Source organism: Galleria mellonella, unplaced genomic scaffold (assembly GCF_026898425.1).
Source record: "Galleria mellonella isolate WM207_F2 unplaced genomic scaffold, CSIRO_AGI_GalMel_v1 utg312, whole genome shotgun sequence".
Classification (NCBI taxonomy): Eukaryota; Metazoa; Arthropoda; class Insecta; order Lepidoptera; family Pyralidae; genus Galleria; species Galleria mellonella.
In genome coordinates, this window is record NW_026442074.1 from 1077927 (window position 1) to 1098663 (window position 20737).

Below are 20737 nucleotides of genomic sequence, written 5' to 3' on the forward strand. Positions count from 1 at the left end.
GGGAACTGGATTCCTCGTACTCCGCGCGTCGGACATAGAAAAGTGAAGCGAACACGAACTAGCTACGGACATACACAGGGTTACATCGAATGACGCGATCGATCGGGAACGACGACATATCGATACACGGCTGGAACGTCGACTCGGCAACGTGCTGCCGAGTTGTCGGTTCACCGATGGATTACTATAACTTGACCGGTTGACGGCGTCCAATTTTATTGAGCGGCCGACTATTTAGAGCACATTTATATTCTGTTTGTGTATATGTGTGTTAAGGTCAAGCTGCTCGGGTCAAGTTAGAACAATCGTGTGACGTACCTGTCACGTCTCGGCGCTCGGTGCTCCGTTCGCGCTCCGCTGAGCTGCGCTCGTGTGGTGGCGCTGGCGGCGAGCGCAGCGGTTCAGGCTTGCGCTCTAATGATCGCTCGCTTGGTCCCAGGTCCAGGGACCGGAGCATGCTGTAACAAATAGAAATAACATTACTATATGGCGGCGTTATGAAGCTCCAACATGCATCATCTAATCATTAGTGTCAATAAGCTTGATAGAACATTTTTGGTCTCCCAAACGGCAGTACGTTTTGGTGGAGATAGTGTATCATCATCATCCTGGTAAAGAAAAGGAGTTGTAATATATAGTCTCAAATCAGTATATCACATTTGTAGCAGGATCGATAAAAATTAGATCGCCATTCATTCATTTGGGATGGCAACTCCATTATCATATTTCGCCGATCAGGCAATTGTAATGTAAGGTACATTTAAACCATAAAATAGGGTGTTCGCAATAGAAAATGCGACATAATCAAGGCCGGGTCACCTTCGGTATACCTTAATAAATTGAGCGAAAGTGAATTGATTAAAACCATTCCAGGTGAATTAATTAAGTATTTTAATTAATAGGATATGCCGGTGCCCTTATTGGCAATATTCCTTTCATAAATTTATTAAGATTGAACCCTTTGAGGGGTTCCTTGGGCTGTTGCGAGATAAGGCGCATAGTAGCACTAATAATGGTGTATCAACGTGCTTCGATGTCGTATTTTGCCGATCTTGATTAGGTAAAGTCGATTCGATTGCTTTTTTATTTATTTCTTTAAACTTTAATGCGCAGTGAAATTCTATGTACATTTGGCGGACTTAACACCGGACGGTGTTCTCTACCAGTCAACCATTGGGCGAACCGAAAAATAACTACATAAATAAGATTTTTGTGTTTGTATAGATTTTTTTTTCTAACTGTGTGGTTTCGGCATAGAAAGGGCACCTTCCTTTTCCATGGGTAGCGTAAGAGGCGACTAAGGGATTTTAAAGATCGAGGGATGAGCAGCAGCGTCACTTTTAAAACATCACTAGAGCCTAAAGTTGCGAACCCGCCTGCCAAGCGAGACAAATACTGGGAAAGTCCCCCAAGGGGGAGGCCTATGTTCAGCAGCTGATATGATATGTGGCGTGATCGGAATATAACATATCAACGCTCTTTCATTTGTAGAATGTCCTAAGAGGCAACTAGCGTACCTATTATGAGATTTTTTTATACAACTAAGAATGGCAAACAAGCTGACGGCCCACCTGATGGAAAGTGGTAACCGTCGCCTATAGACATGAGCAGCACCATGGACATAACAGAGTATACTGTTTCGCCTATACAACTATCAAACTGAAATACAGCCATGTAAACACAACTGCTTCACGGTAGAAACACGAATGGGACAGAGGTTTCAAGACTTCAGGAGACTCAAGCAAATAACTTGAGTGCTTAGAACTTGAAATTTTGAGATAGATTAAATTGAGCTGCTCTGAAACTTTACTAATATTATAAATTTGAAAGTACGTTTGTTAATTTGTTACCTTTTGGTACCTTAACAGCTCAATCAATCGGCATGAAATTTGATATGATAGATAAATAAGATATTATTTTTTCACCAATACAAGCACATAATTCATGAATTCATAAGCGATATGCATTTACTACTTGGGATGGATAGAAGAAGGACATATAGATTACTTTTTGTCCCCGAACATATCCCGGTCACACGGACGAAGTCGCGGGTAAAAGCTAGTTGATACTAACATCCTAAACAAAACCGGTCATTTTGTGGTTTCACGTGACTGATCTAACCCAAGGTAAACCTTTCAAGTTTCCGAAACTTTGGAATGAACCCCCAGCAAACAATGTAAGGGAAGGTCAAGGAAAACTCAAAATAAAACAATATAAAGCCACTTGGTCAACATAATAACAGTAGGCTTTCTCTTATTCCAAACTAATATTATAAAGAGAAATTATTTTTGTACGTTCGTTCGTAATGAATAAACTCAAAAGTAACTTGAGGGATTTTAAAAATTCTTTCACCTATAGAAAGTTACGTTCTTATGGAGTAAAATAGGCTACTCGCCGTGTAGTTCCGGCATGGAATGGGCCACACACTTCCTTTTCCATGAGTGTCGTAAGAGGCGACTAAAGGAGGGCGAAGGATGGGCAGCTGTGCCCCTTTTAAAACATCTCCAAAGCCTAACTGCGGTTGCCAATCCACCTGCCAAGCATAGCAATCTACTGGCAAAGATCCCCCAAGCGGGAGGCTTATGTTCAGCAGTGGACAGTTAAAGGCTGATACGATGAACATAGGAAAAACAAACTGTGTGGATCCGGGGATGGAGCAGCTAGTTTTTTATAAAGAGATACTCGAGCGGGACCTAATGGGTTATTATGAAGATGACTAGAGAAAACTTACAGGTTGAATTTCACCAGCACTTGCATTTCTAATGTCCGTATCGATTCATTCAACAGTAATAGTAATGAACAATCAACTGTAATTAAAACTATTTGCTCAACAGAACTGAATATATTCCCAGACCAGTCTCCGCACAAGCAGTTCTCGGATCGTTCGACCGATTTGTAGTTCGTTGTTAACGATCAATCGGCCGACTGGTCGAACATCGAATGGAGCTCGAGATTTTCACACCTCCGACAATAGGGTTGCACCTTAATTACGATTTAATATATCGCCAATTATATCGTTGATCGGTACAATACGACCGGATCGGGGAGTTGCAGTTATAACGCCACCTGTACGAGCGCGGGCCACTTCGGCACTCGGCCGGATAAGCTAAGTTGTTCATTTGTTTAACTGAGAACATTTTGTATGAACTGTACATCTAGGTAGATGCTTAGTTAATTCTCCAGGTGATACTTATTATTTGATAGGCGAGGAGTGAACTTGCGTCGTTAGATTTCAAGAGTTCTTGGATTTCATGTTGAAGGAACTAATAGTTATTGTCTATTATGTCGTTTATAAAATATGTACATAGGAACTTCACTAGCTTCAGTTAAATTTTAGGAGTTATGAGTCTTTAGAAATATTGAAATTTGATTTTTTTTTTCTAATTAATAGAGTAGGGTTGTTAATAACTGTTTGTTAAATATATTGTCGTATAACAAAATTGGGAATTACGTTGATTCACATATTTATTCACATTCACATTTGATTCACTACTTTTTACGTAATGTCGGAACAAATGTCCAGAAAGATATAAAAAAAATATTGTTTTAGCATCTATTGCTCTTGTTATGAACTTTTATATTAATATTTCTTACACATCTTCCATGTACAGCCATTGTCTATTTACAAATGTATTACATTAATAAGATTTGTTTTCAACCAACTTAAAAAAACGGAAGCATCTCTCTTTTTCTAATTTTATCTTTATCTCTCTTTTTATCTTCTCTCAATTTGGTTGTATTTTTCTTTGTTTGTTACCTCATAACTTTGTTAGTTGTAAATTTATTTGAATAATTCTTTTTTTTTTATCTAAAAGAACATACTTACAGATTAGTCTCATAGTAATATCACATTTTATCAAAATCGGTTTTTGCAGTTCAGTTTTTGAATCAAAACAACTAGTTTTGTCACAGTTAAAGTCTTTTTGTTTATGGAACACAACCTCAATTATTGGTCACCACAAAATAACCTCCGTGTTTTGTTTCGCGCCAATCACGCGTAGTGCTGCGCTTAGTTCGCGAACGTTGTGTCGGAACTTTTATGTTTTCGACTTTTACGATGTTCCCGAATAAATACGTTATAAACGCGAGTGCCGAGTACGTACTGGTAACTCCGTGACATAGTTATGTTTTACGCGAACGGGGAAGTGGGTGAACGTCTATGATAGCTTAGAGTTTTAATAGCACGCCGAGCAGCGGCGGCCGTGGAGCCCTTGTTTGTCCATAACTTTTATAATATGCGTGCGTTTGATCGCCACCAACGCAGCGGTGAGAGGTTTATGAAAAAGCCAAGGGGAAATAATGATAAATATTTTACTTGCTGTGTGTGCGTTTCTTTTTATGTGTAAGTGTAATTATTATGTGTTTGTGTTGCTGATGTTATTCTATTAACTTTAAATTTCAATTCACTGGGTAATACTGCTACTAATCGTACGAGGACGGTACTGTCTATCAAGTGTTTCTAGGCCGCCTCCGTTGTATACAAAGGTCATTGACGCCTCTAATAATTAGATTAGGCTCGGTAATTTGATTATGCAATTAATGAATTCTTCAAGACATTTAGGTACATTGTTAACGATCATTTTCGTTAGCATTCGTTCGAGACAATTAATTTTGTATGCATTCCTTTTTTTTTGTTGACGATGAAAATGAATTTCGTCATAGGAATAAGGAAATAATCGTCTCCGAGGCGTCCATGTTCCACGCGAAAGCTTAAAAGCATCTTTGTCTTGCCCAAAAGCCTTCAGTTAAGGCTGTGTAACACACTGAATATTTTATGTACCGAACCGATGTGGGCCCGCCCTAGTTTATTACAGGTTTTTGAATTAATTAACTGTTATAATTTGCATATATTTATTAGATCAAAAAAGGGAAATTTTACTGAAATTAAAACATATGTATCAACATTAAACAGGTTTATCTGCTCGCCGTTTTTATATGAAAATATTATAATCCATTGATTAATTCAGCCGCTTTCATCTTTGGAAGTAACTCAACGGGAATTCGTAATTTATTAATCAATATCGAAACATCCTTCTGTCGGATTCCCCTAACTGTAACTAGAAATATGTCTTTGAAATCTCTGTTTAAAGGGTGAAAATTTCAACCCCCTAGTTATAGAATGCGATTCATTAATCAAAAACATGGTACAGATTCTCGATATTTCAAAGTTAGAATCGAAGTATTCACGAGTCGTCGATCAGATTTACGATACGCTCGTCTCGCTTTCAAACAATGACTTTGACGCAGCACAATCGAACATTATCAGTCAAATCATCGGTCGGCGATAACGCGACTCCGCCCAGTTCCGAACGAGTGACCAATCGATTGGTCAATACGATAACGCTGTTACGCCTTTCGAACCGTTCACGTGCGGAACCGTGCACACAGCACAACACTGTCTGTCGAACATTCAAATTTCGAACGCGGAGTACGTACTCCGATACGCGCCATTGGCTCGTCACCTCCGTTTCATTACAAAACCACTATTGACATGTCGCTCAGTTTTCAGAATTTAAATTTTTTGTCTTAATCAAACGTTTAAACGACGAAAGCTGCATTGTGTCAACATATTGTAAAAAGCTTAGGGCCGACCAGTATTCTTTTTATGGCATTAAAAAACGTCGGGGAGCGTAAATTAGTTGATAATTTGTGTGTGACAGTGTGAGGCTAAACTTTCGTTAAATGTAAGACAAACATCGCCTAAGCAAATGGAGACAGGTGTCCGCGATAGGCCCTCGCCATATTGATATATAGGAGGCAAACATAGTTCTGTATACCATATAATATAGACGACTGTTGTTTGTGTTCCCCGAGAAATATGTAAATCACATGTGTGTTTAGAAGCTAATTAAACAAGAGATAAGCGATGCTTGATTCTTTATTTGCCTTTTTAAATTTTAACCTAACGTTGTCAACATTGTAACTACAAAAACTTAAAACCACATCTCCAGTGTCTGGCGCTGTTGATAAAGATTTTTTAATTATTTGAAAATGGAATGTGTACTTCTTTCAAATTCCTTTGTGAATGCTGGCCGCACTGAAATTGTTTATGGTGCGTTTTATTTATTAGTCTGTAGCAATAAAGAGCAGGCTTGTAAATAGCATTCTAAATTTGAAATTGCTGGATTAATTGCAAGCCAAATGTCGTCGAATCCGGAATAACGGCGAGATTCGAGCGGGTATCGTCTAGAAATCAATCTATTCCGCCCCCTATTAAGCTTTAATCTTCGGAGGCTGGCTATAACTTAATCCCGGGTTGAGGAGCGGAATAAATAAGCAATAAACCGCTACAGGTGCCTCCAACTGTTTATATCGGGATTCGAACGCACATCTTATGGGATTACGTGATCTTTTGTTGGGAAAAGTAAGAAATCCGAGTAATAAAAGGCGGAATTGGTCCGATCATGGGAAAATCGTCAAATGTTCGCCTGTTTCGCGTGCCGGCGGCAATAATTGAAATGGGTGGTTTTATTTTTCTATTGTGTGTTCGTTTATTTTTCTATCAGCCCGTGTCGTGTGTGAAGCTCATATTTCTAAGGTGAGGGGCGACTTATCGTTTTCCTATTTTGTACGTTGGGGGTGGTATTAAACTATAGTTCGGATTATATATTGGTTAACTGTAGAAAGTACCGCAAGACATTGTCATATGTTTTGAGTCGTACCTACTGTATTTGCCGGGGGGAAGGGATTAGTAATGGAGTCTAACCGTCCCATAGCTAGCTATATTTTATAATCAATTGCTAATAATCAAACTGCGAATTAAATTGTCGAACCGCTAACACTAGGCTCCGAGTAGAGATGTAATAATTTGCTTGAATATGCTTGGTTTAGACATGAAACACATGTCGCAAAACGTGCGTAAACAAAATGGCAATTGGGGATTGATGGCTAAGATGGTTGCGGAACTTCTGGTAGTAATAATGGTGGTCGATCTTCGAGTGTTGGCAGTAACACATATACTAATGGTAGCGGAATTAAATAAAATAATTTTATTCTAATAATAATTCTAGAAGTTCCACAACTTTCCGTATCAGCCATCAATCTCCGACTGTCATTTTGTTAGCGCCCGTTTTACGTTTGGTAACTGAATTAAAATAATCTAAGCAAATAGCCAGTGATATGGATTTCCGCAAGGTAACACCCAGTTCAGTAACATATTAACATCACTGCTGATATATATATATATATATATATATATATATATATATATATATATATATATATATATATATATATATATATATATATATATATATATATATATATATATATATATATATATATATATATATATATATATATTTAATTATTTTCCGGTAATCAAATATATTGATCGATCGCCGCTACGTACACGCTGTAAACTCAAAATATGCGTTTATTGTGTTTGCACAAGCACGATTTTATGTCGCGACGTGTCGGCTCGTTTGATGCGACTTGCCCTTTGATGGCGGATCAAAGGCGCCGACTTCGGTCGCCATATTGGTAAAAATAACACATTAAAACATTTCAACGACAGCTTGTGAAGTTGTCATTGTTATAAATAGTCTATTGAAGGGTTAAACGTGAACTATCAATGGACTATCGGGCTTTTTGGAATTATTTTTGAATTCTATTTTGAATAATGGTATTTAATAGTCCGCATATTGTTTATTTGTTTATTTTTTTTTATAGATGATAATGGAATAGCAACTCAGCCTGCGCTATCGATACCTTTACGCTGATAGGTCGACCTGGTTGGGTATATTGCTAGCAATAGGATTCTCAGCCTCCATAACAAACAATCCCTTTCCCCCCCTATATTGAATAAGGTCATAACTGCAGTGTTTGAGGTTTAAATGGTTAGAAATTGTTCTAATTGCAAAAGTATTTTACGTTAGGTTAGTGTCGGGCAGATGTCAAATTGATTTAAATATATTGCTTTGGAATGTTAAATGTAATATGGCGATGTTTCTCAAATTTTTTACGACTCTAAATATTCTTTATATAGAATATATAAATATTCCAAAAAATTATGATAATTTTTGAAAGATATATAGATAATTAGCTATTAATTTCGTCAATAAACTATTATGTGTTAGTATAGTGTGATTAATGTTAAGTAATCGACTATTAAGGGTTCGTTTTGGAGCTATACTCATTATCTCACTCAAGGATGTTGACTGATCACTTCCTTAGCGATTACTCGGAAACTGATACGTGGGAATATGTATGTTTATTCTTTGTTATTAGCCAATATAATTAGTTATCTGAGCCGTCAATACGATTCTGACGGGTTCATTGTTATTTTTATAGTACTTTTTATCTTTATGTTTTTTTTTATAATTCAATTATGGCGCGCACTTGATTGTCTATGGTTTTGTTCAAGTAGGTTGTTACACGAGCTGTAAGTAGGTATCTACGTTGGGGAAACACTGTTAAGTTTTTAGAATGTTTTTCAAATTGTAATAAAATTCGATATTTGAATTTAGTTACTGCAAATAAAATTTACATAGGCATCTCATAGATAAAGAATAGTAGATACATACTATAGAAAGAGAATTCCGGGTATTATTATAAATCTATGCTTGAATAAATAAAAATCCATAGATTATATTTGAAAATAGCTTTGATGAACACAGATAATAAAGTTTACTATTCATTTCGAACCTGTTACAACGGATATCAAAATAATCGACAACGATAAACGTATTTAAGTTTCCCACTGACTGGCAGGATATAAAAAAAAAATTAGAACGTCTCAGGGAGCGATTTCTGTATCAATATTATTGAGTAAATATCTCGGGGGCTGCTAAATTCCGTATCTCGAATCGTTTAGCGGGTACATGAGACCGGCTCGGGACGAAAGTGGGACGGATTGGTAAAAAAAAGAGGTGCGGACCTCCTCCCGTTTTGTGGGAACTGTTTGGTGGTATTCTTGTATGTATTTGGATTTCTGGGTAAGTGGGTATTGACGGGTCATCTAATATGTACATACATAGGTGTGTTGAATGCTCGAGTGTGTACATATACCTATTTGTTATGAACTAATTCATTTTCCTATGATTGTCTATGTAACTAAGTACCTATTATTATTTGCAGAGTAAAATTTCTCATTTGGCGGAGCAAACAAGAGAGGTAGACAAGTTTTCACAATCTAAATTCAAATATCTTTAATCTAATGTGTTAACAAGGCCTGGATAAAGGGCCTGCAACGTGCAACACTTTCCAACAGTCGGGCCGTAAGCTACATGGGTGGCAATGTATCGTCGTTGTATAAAAACCATAAAAGCACTCACATAAAGAGAGTAAGTTCATGAAATCGATGCGTTTTTTTTATTGCCTTCACGAGGCGACGGCCAATCGTCCTTTGAGACTTTGAACATGTTTTCACAGGCTGTCTCTAAGAAAAACGTTAATTACTAACATTGTTGTTTGAACGCCACTTCCTCACAACTACAGTCATCGTTTTATGTCCATTTGAGTGGAATTGAGACGTTGCCCGCTTGTGGTCTCACGTGTTCCGAATGACAGATCTTTTAAGTTTGTTCCTGATGTTACTGGTTAGTTGATTAAAATTATTTTAAAGTGACTTCAAAAGGAAATAGCTTCTCAATTCGGTTGTACTCTTTGTTTTTTCTTTTTCTTTTTATCTTTGTCACCTCATAACTCTGCCAGTTCTAAACCGATTTGGGACTTTTTCTTTATTTTCATTTAAAAGCTACAATTTGTGAACCGATTTTGATAAATTTTCTACGGGAGCCATCTGTAAAAATATTCTTTCAAGTAAAAAAGAATTTTCCAAAAAGGTTTATAACTAACGGAGTTATAATTGGTAATAAACATTAAAAAAAATATAACCGAATTAAGTACCAACTTTTTTTTAAAATCGTTTGAAAATATTTGAATTTAGAACGTTAAATTATATTAATAAATTAATGAAGAAGTCGATAGGGAATACGTATTCATACGAAAGAACCTAAACGGTCTAAACTCTCTCGAACACTCAGGCTGTGAAATAAATTCCCTGCCGAGGTTTTCCCTACAAACTACAGTATGGGGTTTTTCAAAAAGGGTGTATTACGGTTTCTTCAGAGTCGGCAACGCGCGCGTGACACCCATGGTGTTGCAGGCGTCCATAGACTACAGTAGCTGTTTACCAACAGACGAGGTGTAGGCTCGTTTACCAATCTTGTGATATAAGGGGGAAAGGGACTGTTAGTAATGGAGATTGAGAATCCCATTGCTAGCAATATATCCAACCAGGTCGACCTCCGTCGGTCGGTTCTCCCTGGAAACTATCATGGTTAATTCCTGATGAATTCATCATGATGGGCTAACTGATCTGTTTTCATTCTCATCTTCACTGGTGCTCCGCCAGCGTATCCCGGTAGCGCAGGCGGGGTTACCATACCATTTTCATCCATCAAAAAACTTGTGATATAAAAAAAATTGCATAGTAATAAACAGTCTTTACTCATCAAAGAAGAACTACAGTTTTATTCGTCATAATTTTTTTTTATACAACTTAGAATGGCAACAAGCTGGCGGTCCACCAGATGGAAAAAAAATAACCGTCGCCTATAGACATGAGCAGTACCATGGACATAACAGAGTATACTGTTTCCATGATACCCCCCATGCGTTGCCATTCCTGAGGACCCAGGTGTTATTCCTCTGTACCCAGTAAATTCACGCCGTATCCCACCCTTTAAACCGAAATACAGCCATGCAAACACAACTGCTTCACGGTTGAAACACGAATGGGACAAAGGTACCCAAGCAATCGACTGTTGTACAAAAAATAACAATATTAAATCAACACGGGAGTAGACTATCGATTGCAAAGACAATAATTTTATTTTTTATTTACTCTAAAAATACAGCCGTATTTAAAACGTTCTTTTTGAGATTTTTTTTTTAAAATAATTTTATCGTTGTAAGGAAATAATACTGTCTATGTGTAATACAAAGCTAAGGCCAAGGAAGTGTAGATAAGTTTCTAACGTTACAGCCTCTAGCGCTGTTATCAGTCAAAGGTAGGGCCTGCAAACAGCCAGAGTACACTGTGAAAGTGTGATTAGCATGATTACACTGTGAAATCACTTGCGCGGTATTATTTTTGCTGCACTACAACTTGATTAGTTAATTTTATTTTACAGTGAAATATTTGCTTTGCCATGTTTATTTTGGTTTACAGTTATTGCAGTTTAAACTTATGGTTACTGATGCAGGATTCTTTGTTCGTTAAATACTCGTATAAGTGTTTAGACGTGAATAATTTAAATGCATTTCCTTTGACTCGTTTTGTGTCAAGTTTTGTTATACACAGTTGGAATTAGTTTTTTTATGCAACTTTAAATGGCAAACAAGTTGACGGCCCACCTGATGGAAAGTGGTAACCGCCGTCTGCAGACATAGATAGATAGATAGATACTCTTTATTGTTTCCAACAATCAGTGACGATGAAAGCAGGTCAGTTAGCCCAGTGACGAATTCCACTAGAAATAACCACAATGGTTTCCAAGTCTAGTTGGAGGTCGACCTGATGAAGGTGTATTGCTAGCAATGGGTTCATTAGACCCCATTACTAACAATCCTTTTCCCCCCGGCAACTGCAGTTAGGTACTTTCAAAAGGGTATCGCCATTTTTATATTCATTGATTACTACCACCGAGTCGTTGAGTGACTTGTACTTATTTCGTAAATACATTAATTATTATGAGCATAAATTGTTAATATTTAATAAAATATATATAAAATAATTAAATACAATAAGTATAAAATTTAGAAAGTATTTTTACATTTATTAATTGAAATATTTTATAACGCATTTTAAAATAAACACTGATTTGATGTATGTAGAAAGAATCACTGACAAGATGGCGGCTCATTTTGGACACAAAGTTAATATGTAACATTATTAATCAAGCTTCGATGGTGAGCGAGCATAGACAAAGCTAACGTACGCGTTAATAAACTTGATAAGTTATCACCAGTTCGTTCACCTCGGTTGTTTGAGCGAGATTAACAGTGTTTGTACTGTTGAAGCGCTAAGCCTTGACTGTGGTCGGAGCACGGTGACTATTATTGTTGATGTTGAAATTTACATACATAGCTTTTCCTTGTGCATTTTATAACAGTGGCAGTACGGAGGAGACGCGGAGTGAGGGGCGGAGGAGGGGGGGGGGGGAGTAGTGTCAGAAATTAATAGTTGATTGTATAAGAAAAAGAGTTCGCAGTATCCCAATACCGATTTAGGTTCAGATAATAATTTAGTATTATTGAACAGCTTAGAATTTTTATCTCTGTACGTTCCATGGTTCTTTTGGGAAACGTTCAGTTTGTCTTATTTATATTTAATTTAAGGTATAAAGGTATTGGAAATAATATCATCAGCCTATCGACCTCTATAGACTGAAAGTGTGATATCACAAGTCTATTAGGATTGTGGGCATGCCCATCGTGTCCACAATAGTGAATCCGCGCCTGACTAGACAATGTCTAGTAGGAGATTTAAGAAAAAATAATATGAAGTGTCCTAATAAAAGCATTTGTAGTCAATTTTTTTTATACAACTCAGAATGGCAAACAAGCTGACGGCCCACCTGATGGAAAGTGGTAACCGTCGCTTATAGACATGAGCAGTACCATGAACACAACAGAGTACACTGTTTCGCCCATGATACCCCCCATGCGTTGCCATTCCTGAGGATTCAGATGTTATTCCTCTGTACCCAGTAAATTCACGCCATGCAAACACAACTGCTTTACGGTTGAAACACGAATGGGACAGAGGTAAACAATAACTTTTAAAATTTCTATTATATTTGTTTCGACACCACGCATAATATATTGCACGTAATTGGATGCGGTTTCACCGTTGCATTTCTGAACGTCTTATGTTTTAGTTTGGTATTCCGAAAATTATAGTAACTTACAAAAGCTCGTTGGTAAATAAGTTTCAAGTTTGCTAGTACAAGTTTAAAACATATCTCCACTCACCTAATTTCTCTCTTAATGTCGTCATAGTCCCTCTGGTTGTCGAGCCTCGCCTCCAACCTGGCTATGTGCTGCTTCTTCTCATCCAGTCGCTCTTCGAGCCGCTGTAGTTTCTGCGCATGCGCCTCCTTCAACGCCGCGATGGACGCTTGCAACCGTCTCACCTCCTCCACTAGTTGAGCAATCTGGAAACAAATGAAAAATGTTAGGAATTGTACAATTGATATGAAGTATTCAATAGTAGTTCAGTAATATAGTTCTGAAAAAAAAACTGTTTATAAAATGTGTGATTGTATTCCGTTTGTTTCCATTTTTAAATTCTCTAGATGGTGATGTTCAGGATATCGTAAGAGGTGAATGAGGGGACAAAGTACATCAATGTGTCAGGATAGGGAAAAATGAAATGAAACCATGTGCCGAATCCTAGTGTGTTGTGACGACCATTCATTTGTTACGATTCCTAAGCACAAAGATATGCCTTCTTTCTCAACAAATGCACATCCTACCCGTCATTTTAAAATAGTCATGCGAGCATAGACATGGGATAGAATTATCCATGCAGATTAATTTTGTACATGTTGTTACTCTGTAATAGTTAATATCATAAACGTAGAAAGAAAATGTCAGGTGTTATCCTTTATCTATGGGCGTAAAGAAGTAAAATTGATATTGATGTGTATGTAAGATGGATACAGGATACTGGAACTTTTAAATCATTTAAAATTTATTACAGAAATATCAAGTTATGTATTTTATCCCTGATTGACGTAAGTGTTTTTTTCCATTACCCATAGAAATGTTAGAGAACACAGTCAAAACCGTAGGATTTTCTTATACAAAATACATAATAGAAATGAACTGTTGAAGCGTATTCGTAAAGAAGACTACTAAAAATAAATGAAATGAAATAATATAAAAGTTTTTCGAAATATTGCACTAAATGAATGACATATAGCTGAAACTTTAATTCTATTAGCAATCCCAACTCATAAATCTAATTTACTTTAATGGAATATGGTTCTACTAATTTTATTCGAAAAACTTTATATACGATAAGCAGTATTATAATGTTTAAAGTAATTAATTAATTAATTAGTCGATCGTCATCGATATTTACATTGAATAATAACGGAAAATCCAAAGTTATAAGTCGTTAACAATCTTAATTATATACCAAGACCAATACAACAATACAAATACGTATAATAATGCGCGGAAAACCATTTTACGTCAAGCAAATTGAATTACATATGAAATAAGGTAATATCTTTCATACCATCTACATATTTGGTAACCAACAATTAAGCGATAAGGTTTTTTTCTCAATAAATTTCTCTTAAAGAGAGTTTTAATATAAATATTTTTTTTTATACCACTGAGGTGGCAAACAAGCATACGGCCCACTTGACGGTAAGTGGTTACCGTAGCCTATGAACACCTGCAATACCAGAGGTATTACGCGTGAGTTGCCGACCCAGAAGAAGCCTCTTTACCCCCATTTTGAAGAACCCCATGCTGTAGTCTCTTGGCAAAACCTAATTTCAACCAATATCTAAATATCTTTATACCGTGCAATTTTGACTTAGAATAGGCTATCCCTTCCTTTCCCGTGGGTGTCGTAAGGGACGTCTAAGGGAACTTAATGGCCAAGAGATCGACTGCAGCGTTTCTTTTAAAACACCACCAAATCCTAACTGCGAGTGCAAACCTCAGGCAGGTTAAACATGGCAACTACTGGTAAATTTCCTGTTATGCGGAAAGCCTATGTCCAGCAGTGGACAGTTAACGGCTGAAATAATAATAATAAATCCCAAAATCAGCTAAACAGTGGGCTTCGAGAGGAAGGAGGTAAGAGACCAGTTATGATAATGGATGATGAAAGAGATGTATGCAAGAATAGAGGTTCTAGCGATGATCAGAATACAGATTGAGAAATCACAAAAGAATATACGTTAGATAATTTTAAAACTGAAGGTAATAAAGTACGGATTTGTACCTACGACACCATATAAACATTAGCAAGTAACATTTCCGTTTAACAATTCTATTCATAAAATCCGTATCGACAATGTGTAACATTAGCGACCTTGCGGCTTTGTAATAAGGAATATGAATTGATGTAATCGAGGTTGCCAACGTGTTATTTGTCGACCTTCGGTGGATATCAATTGTTGCAGCTGAGGTGGAGGCGCTCAGCCGTGAAGATACGTATCGTCGAAGATAGATGCGACGGAAATCACGCGCTGCTATCGTGCTCCGGCCTGTTAGAATGTCATGCGTCAATGGGAAGATGATTCTGATGATGAGACTAAGTTGGATTGTAGATAGATAGATACTCTTTATTGTTTCTTCCAAAAAACTACAATAGTAAACCAATTATAAACACAAACAATTACCAGAAAAGATTATACTGTGAAAACAATGGGCGGTAACAAATTTTTATAATATTTTATTAATATCATAAACATGAATGCTTGTATGTTTATTATGTTATCATCTTTAAATAGCTGAACAGATTTTAATGAAATTAAGTACACGAGCAGGTTATATCCCAATTTAACATATAGGTTTCTTTATATGCTGATTTACTAGCTAGTTATTACTAATCATGTAGTAAAAGTGTTTATCAGACTGTCTAAGTTCTAATATTTTACTGTTCACATGATTGTTTAGAGACATTACCCATAAAAGTTTACTTTTTACAAATAAGGCTTTTTTAAACAACGACAGACAATTCTCCCGATGGTAAGTGGTTACCAGAGTCTAAAGACGCTTTTTAACTGACTTCATTAACATTAGGTTTGCCATGTAACACGCATATGGTAATTCAGAAAGGATTTTATTTTTAAATACTTGGTCTGTTGTCTGGGCCCCATCGATTAGAATAGTGAATATGGAATAGTTATTAGTATAGATATATATTATATATTTGTAAAGTTAATATTGATTCATTGTAAATAAATTATTTCTTTCAACTATTTTAAAATTTAAATTGGAATGTTTCATAGAATATTAGGAATTATAAGGCTGTTCTTGGAAATCTATATTTTTAATAAAAAACATTTGTTTATTATAATTATGGGAATAAATGGTTAATTTCGAACATACATACACCGGAGGGAGACTTTGTACAAAGGTCGTTTGCTTGGACACCTTTGTCATATTCGTGTTTCTACCGTGATACAGTTATGTTTGCATGACTGTGTTTCGGTTTGAAGGGTGGTATATGGCAGTGAATTTACAGGGTACAGAGGAATAACACCTGAGTCCACAGGAATGCAACGCATGGGGGGTATCATGGGCGAAACAATATACTCTGTTATGTCCATGATACTGCTCATGTCTAGAGGCGACAGTTACCACTTTCCATCAGGTGGGCCGTCAGCTTGTTTGCCATTGTAAATTGCATAAAAACAATAAAATAATACATTATTAGTTTTGAGTCATTGGAAGAGTTATGTAAAAATCCTTAGTTATGAACACAAGGTCAAATTTAATGATTTTGTTATGTGGATGATCCGCAACAGCTCTAAGGCATTGACAAAAGCCAAATGAGTAATGATCTATTTTATAAACTTTTTGTTCAGTTACTCTGCTAATGATCGGTGATCGTTGATTTGTACTGAAGACGTTTCCTCCAAGAGCAAACCATTAGTGTTGATCACATTCGACTTTACAATGCTATCGATAGAGTAGATTTTCTAACGACTCATCTAATTTCCAAACTCATTAATTGTAATTGAGAGTGGCTGTTGTAACTGAAGCATAAGGTCCAATGTCGTTTGTTGGCGTCCAATGCCTTGACATCGATATCACATACACACACGCGACAAATACATAATGCTATTGTAAATATATCTTTGACGAGACCTTGAATATTTGACTTATAACGTAAAACACAGTAATAAATCTTAGGTTAGGTTTTAAGCCCGTAATGATGTTATAAAATGACGAAATCGCTATAATCAAATAATTATATGTTAATTACCACGGTATAGGACATTTACGATGAAAATATATTATCTGGGACTAGCGAGATTTACATGTTTATAATATTGCTAACGTATTAAGATAAATGTATCTCAGGTACACAGTAAGGCTGTGATGTGTTGCATTTCATTCCAATGTACATCTCACGGTGTTCCAGTTACAATAAAGGAATTACTCCTATTCTGTATGGCAATCCATGTAAACACATATTCGTCCATTCAAATAGTACGTCGCCACCATAAAAAGTATTAGCCGAAACGAAATTTTCCCGGGACAGAGCCGCGAGTAATTATTGTCTTAATTCGGCCCTGCCCTGACCGCTATTAATATGGTGGTGCAAGTGACAGGCTGTAGCAAGTGTTGTAGGCGATAGTAAAGACTACAGTTTTAACACAAATCGTAGAGGATGAGCTGGGTTTTCCGTTATAACAATGGCCGATTGACTATCATTGAAAATAGTAATTAATTCCTCTGTAGTACAAAAGAGTTCAGCGATAACTGTAAAAAACACGGCTTCGTTTGAAGCCGTTATAATTGTAATTCTTCGGCTGTTGATGTCATATTGAACAATCATCCATGTATGGCTAAAATCTTTGGCATTTCCATCATTAATTTGCAAATAATAAATCAAGTGGTGAATTTACTTAATTAACAATTTTTTCGTCTTCCCACCCACTCGAGCATCCAATCTGCGTTGTTCATTAGATTTATGGAGCTTGAAGTACGCTTTTTTAAACACTTCCCCGTTTTGAAGTGTGGATAAAATAATTTATAAACACTTCGTTACTGTTCGGTTTCTGCAGATCGAAAAACACGATCGTATAAATCGAAGTAGCGGTGTGGAATAGCTTCTGTGCAAACCGAAAAAATGTTACCCCGAGCACTAAAAATATACGGTCCAGAACGGTTAACGATTCAGACTACATATGCAAGGCATTTTAATGATAGGATGTGGCAACATTGTTCAGTTTATTGTATCGATTACTTATCTTTTAAGTATATTGAAGCGGCGTAATAAGTTGAAAGTATATTTTCTTATATGATTTTACGTAATTATGTTCCAATTTCGCCTAGTGTACTTTCAATATTCATTCTACTAAGTAATACATTTTCCGTTATATAAATTTTTTCAAGATTCATTTGTTAAATTTGAAATATAAATCTTAAAAAACAGATTGTAAAGTACATTTTTGGGAAGTAAGGACTGAGTCCTGATTTGCTTTCTCTTAGGAAAGAATTTGGTACACTGGTAGAAAAATAGTTTTAGACTTGGTCTGGATTAAATCTTCAAAAGTAGGTTATGTCTCAGTACTTAATTTTTTTAAGAGATATGCCTTATTGGTAATGTCATTGTAATAGGTGTAGAAAACTTTAACACAATGTTAATCCTTAACATATTTTTAGATATAACAATCAGTTTTTCTAGTACTTACATGTTAGTTTTTTTGTACTATAGTAACATTTTGTGGCAAGTTACATATTATTTGTATATGCGCATAAAGGGCTGGTACGTTATCAGAGTGACTACAACCGTCTCCAACGCTAGTCACTTGTGCCTTAACCTCGGTCCAAGGGTTGTTCCTTCAGTGAAGGGTTAAAGGGTAACCCTCCACAATTACCTACAATCATTACTATGGACAATTATGTTTTCGACCACCAACCGTCACAGTTACAGGTTTTTATTGAAGTCCCGCGCACCGCATTTTTAGTTTAATTACAACCTTTTTGGACTTCGACGGACCGGGCCTGTGATCACCCGGGTGTGACAATAGCGATTACATTGTATGCCTCTTATTTTGTGCACATCATTAGGAAATAGGCCCTTATAGAGAGAGATTTTGATAATTAAACACGCTATCGACAGTGGTGAAGACTTCAAACACAAGTTTTGTATCTGAAATCTTCGTAAAATGGTATCATGTATAAGGTGGGTTAAAGCAATAGCTGATTGACTATCATTTAAATTAGTAAATGACTCCTCTCTAGTACAAAAGATTTCAGCGATAACTGTAAAAACATGGCTTCGTTTGAAGCCGTGGTAATTATAATTGTGGCCGTGGTAATTATAATACAGCTGTTCTGTTTGTATCTGAAATCTTTGTAAAATGGTATTATTTATTTCTTAAGATGTACTACTGTGTTGTACTGATGCACAGTATCTACTTTTCTGTCAATAAAGGTGCTAGGGGCATAATCATAAATTAATGTAATAAAAATTGACATGTTATTGGTACGCATTTACTTTTTGTATATTTCAGAGCTTGATCCTTAACTTGTGACAAAGTAAATGAAAAGATTTGGTTTTTAGTTTCAGTAGAGTTTATCTTGTCATGTTCTTTGTTTTTTTTAATTTTGATGTCCGAGGTAACTAATCATTTAATTTGTACTTTTACGAATTCAACATCTTTAAAGAAATTAGATTCAAGATTAAAAACATAGATTCCACTAGTGTCTCTTCATATTTATAGTTACAAAAGAACATTAGAATGTTTCGCCTTCATTTGTACTTCAGCTAGATAATATTTTTCCATACATTTACATTCTTTTCGAAGTGCATGCGAGTGAATGCAAATAGTTGTGGTGGCCATAACTCTTGGCTTCTGTCTCCGGTCGGCTATCGGGTGGGGGTTCGATCTTTAGGTGCTAGCTGCTACGCGTTTCACACTGTACCGCTGTAAGAAACGGTGTTGTGAAAATGATTTGTGACATCGTGGATTTATGACACAATACAATTCATATATAACTAGCTTATACCCATGACTTTGTCCGTGTGACCATGATAATCTATGTCCTTCTCTATTGCATTACAGTAATTGGTAAAGCCGTTAAAGAGCTAAGAAGTAGCAAACAAGAAATAAACTCAATTTCACATTTATTAAGTACCATACAACCACACCAATTGCTTGGTCTTCAAGCTAGTATACCCTGTGTCATGAGACACCAGATAATGAATTCCTAGGAGTACAGTTCCGAATAATTTAGAACCGAGTCAATACAGAAGATTAATTTCTTATATTCACGGATGCAGCAATTAGTTCAAATGTAGCAGTTAGAGATATTTATTAACTATTGCTGTTGTACATTGCTTACCTTTCTGAATCGATCATTAAAAATAAGTTCTCAATGTAATTTTTCATTTTGTATATTTGTTTCATAACTTAGTACAATAGATAGACAGGTGCGTTTATATTAATTATTGCCAGATAAAATTAAACGTTTGACTGTTGTAATGTAGTTACAATAATCACTATATCATTATTTTATTTAACTGCAGCAATTGTTATTAACTGATCTGCATAAAACTGAAGAGATGAACTGAAAAGATATGAACCGTTGTTTGTAAGGTTCGTGTTTATAACTGGCATTTTATTTATTATAGCTTTGTCTGTATAATAGTCACATTATTCCATGTGACTAGCGTCACATAAGGGGAATCTTACATTACGTACTTAGATATTTTTATAAAGACTTCTGGAATGTGCATTTATTTTATAGACATCCTTTGAACAGAGACACAATCATCAATTTAGGAAAACGATAGTTTATTTTTTAAAATACAAAGGCTTAAAAGAAATAGAAATAAAATGCGATGAGAGTACATATCACGGACTGAAATGTTTCGACTAATAAAACAATGAAAATGATCCAATCCGTCGCCGACAATGCATCGTCACAAATTCGTACAGGACTCAATCATAAAAGAAGTTATGAAAGACAAGTGGGCGAATGAAAAAGGTATATCACGTTATTTGACCGTCCGAAAGAGGAA

General features: G+C 36.0%; 1 protein-coding gene across 7 annotated transcripts in view; it reads right to left on the reverse strand.

The window, feature by feature from the left end:
- LOC113516327 (homeobox protein cut) overlaps positions 1-20737 on the reverse strand; it is a 215354-nt gene that overhangs the window by 26973 nt on the left and 167644 nt on the right. For all 7 annotated transcript variants that reach the window (XM_026900743.3, XM_026900739.3, XM_026900737.3 and 4 more), the window contains 2 exons: positions 12982-13163; positions 319-458 (listed from right to left, as the gene is read on the reverse strand). In XM_026900743.3, coding sequence (XP_026756544.2) covers positions 319-458; positions 12982-13163 — 322 coding nt within the window. The remainder of the gene's footprint in view (positions 1-318; positions 459-12981; positions 13164-20737) is intronic.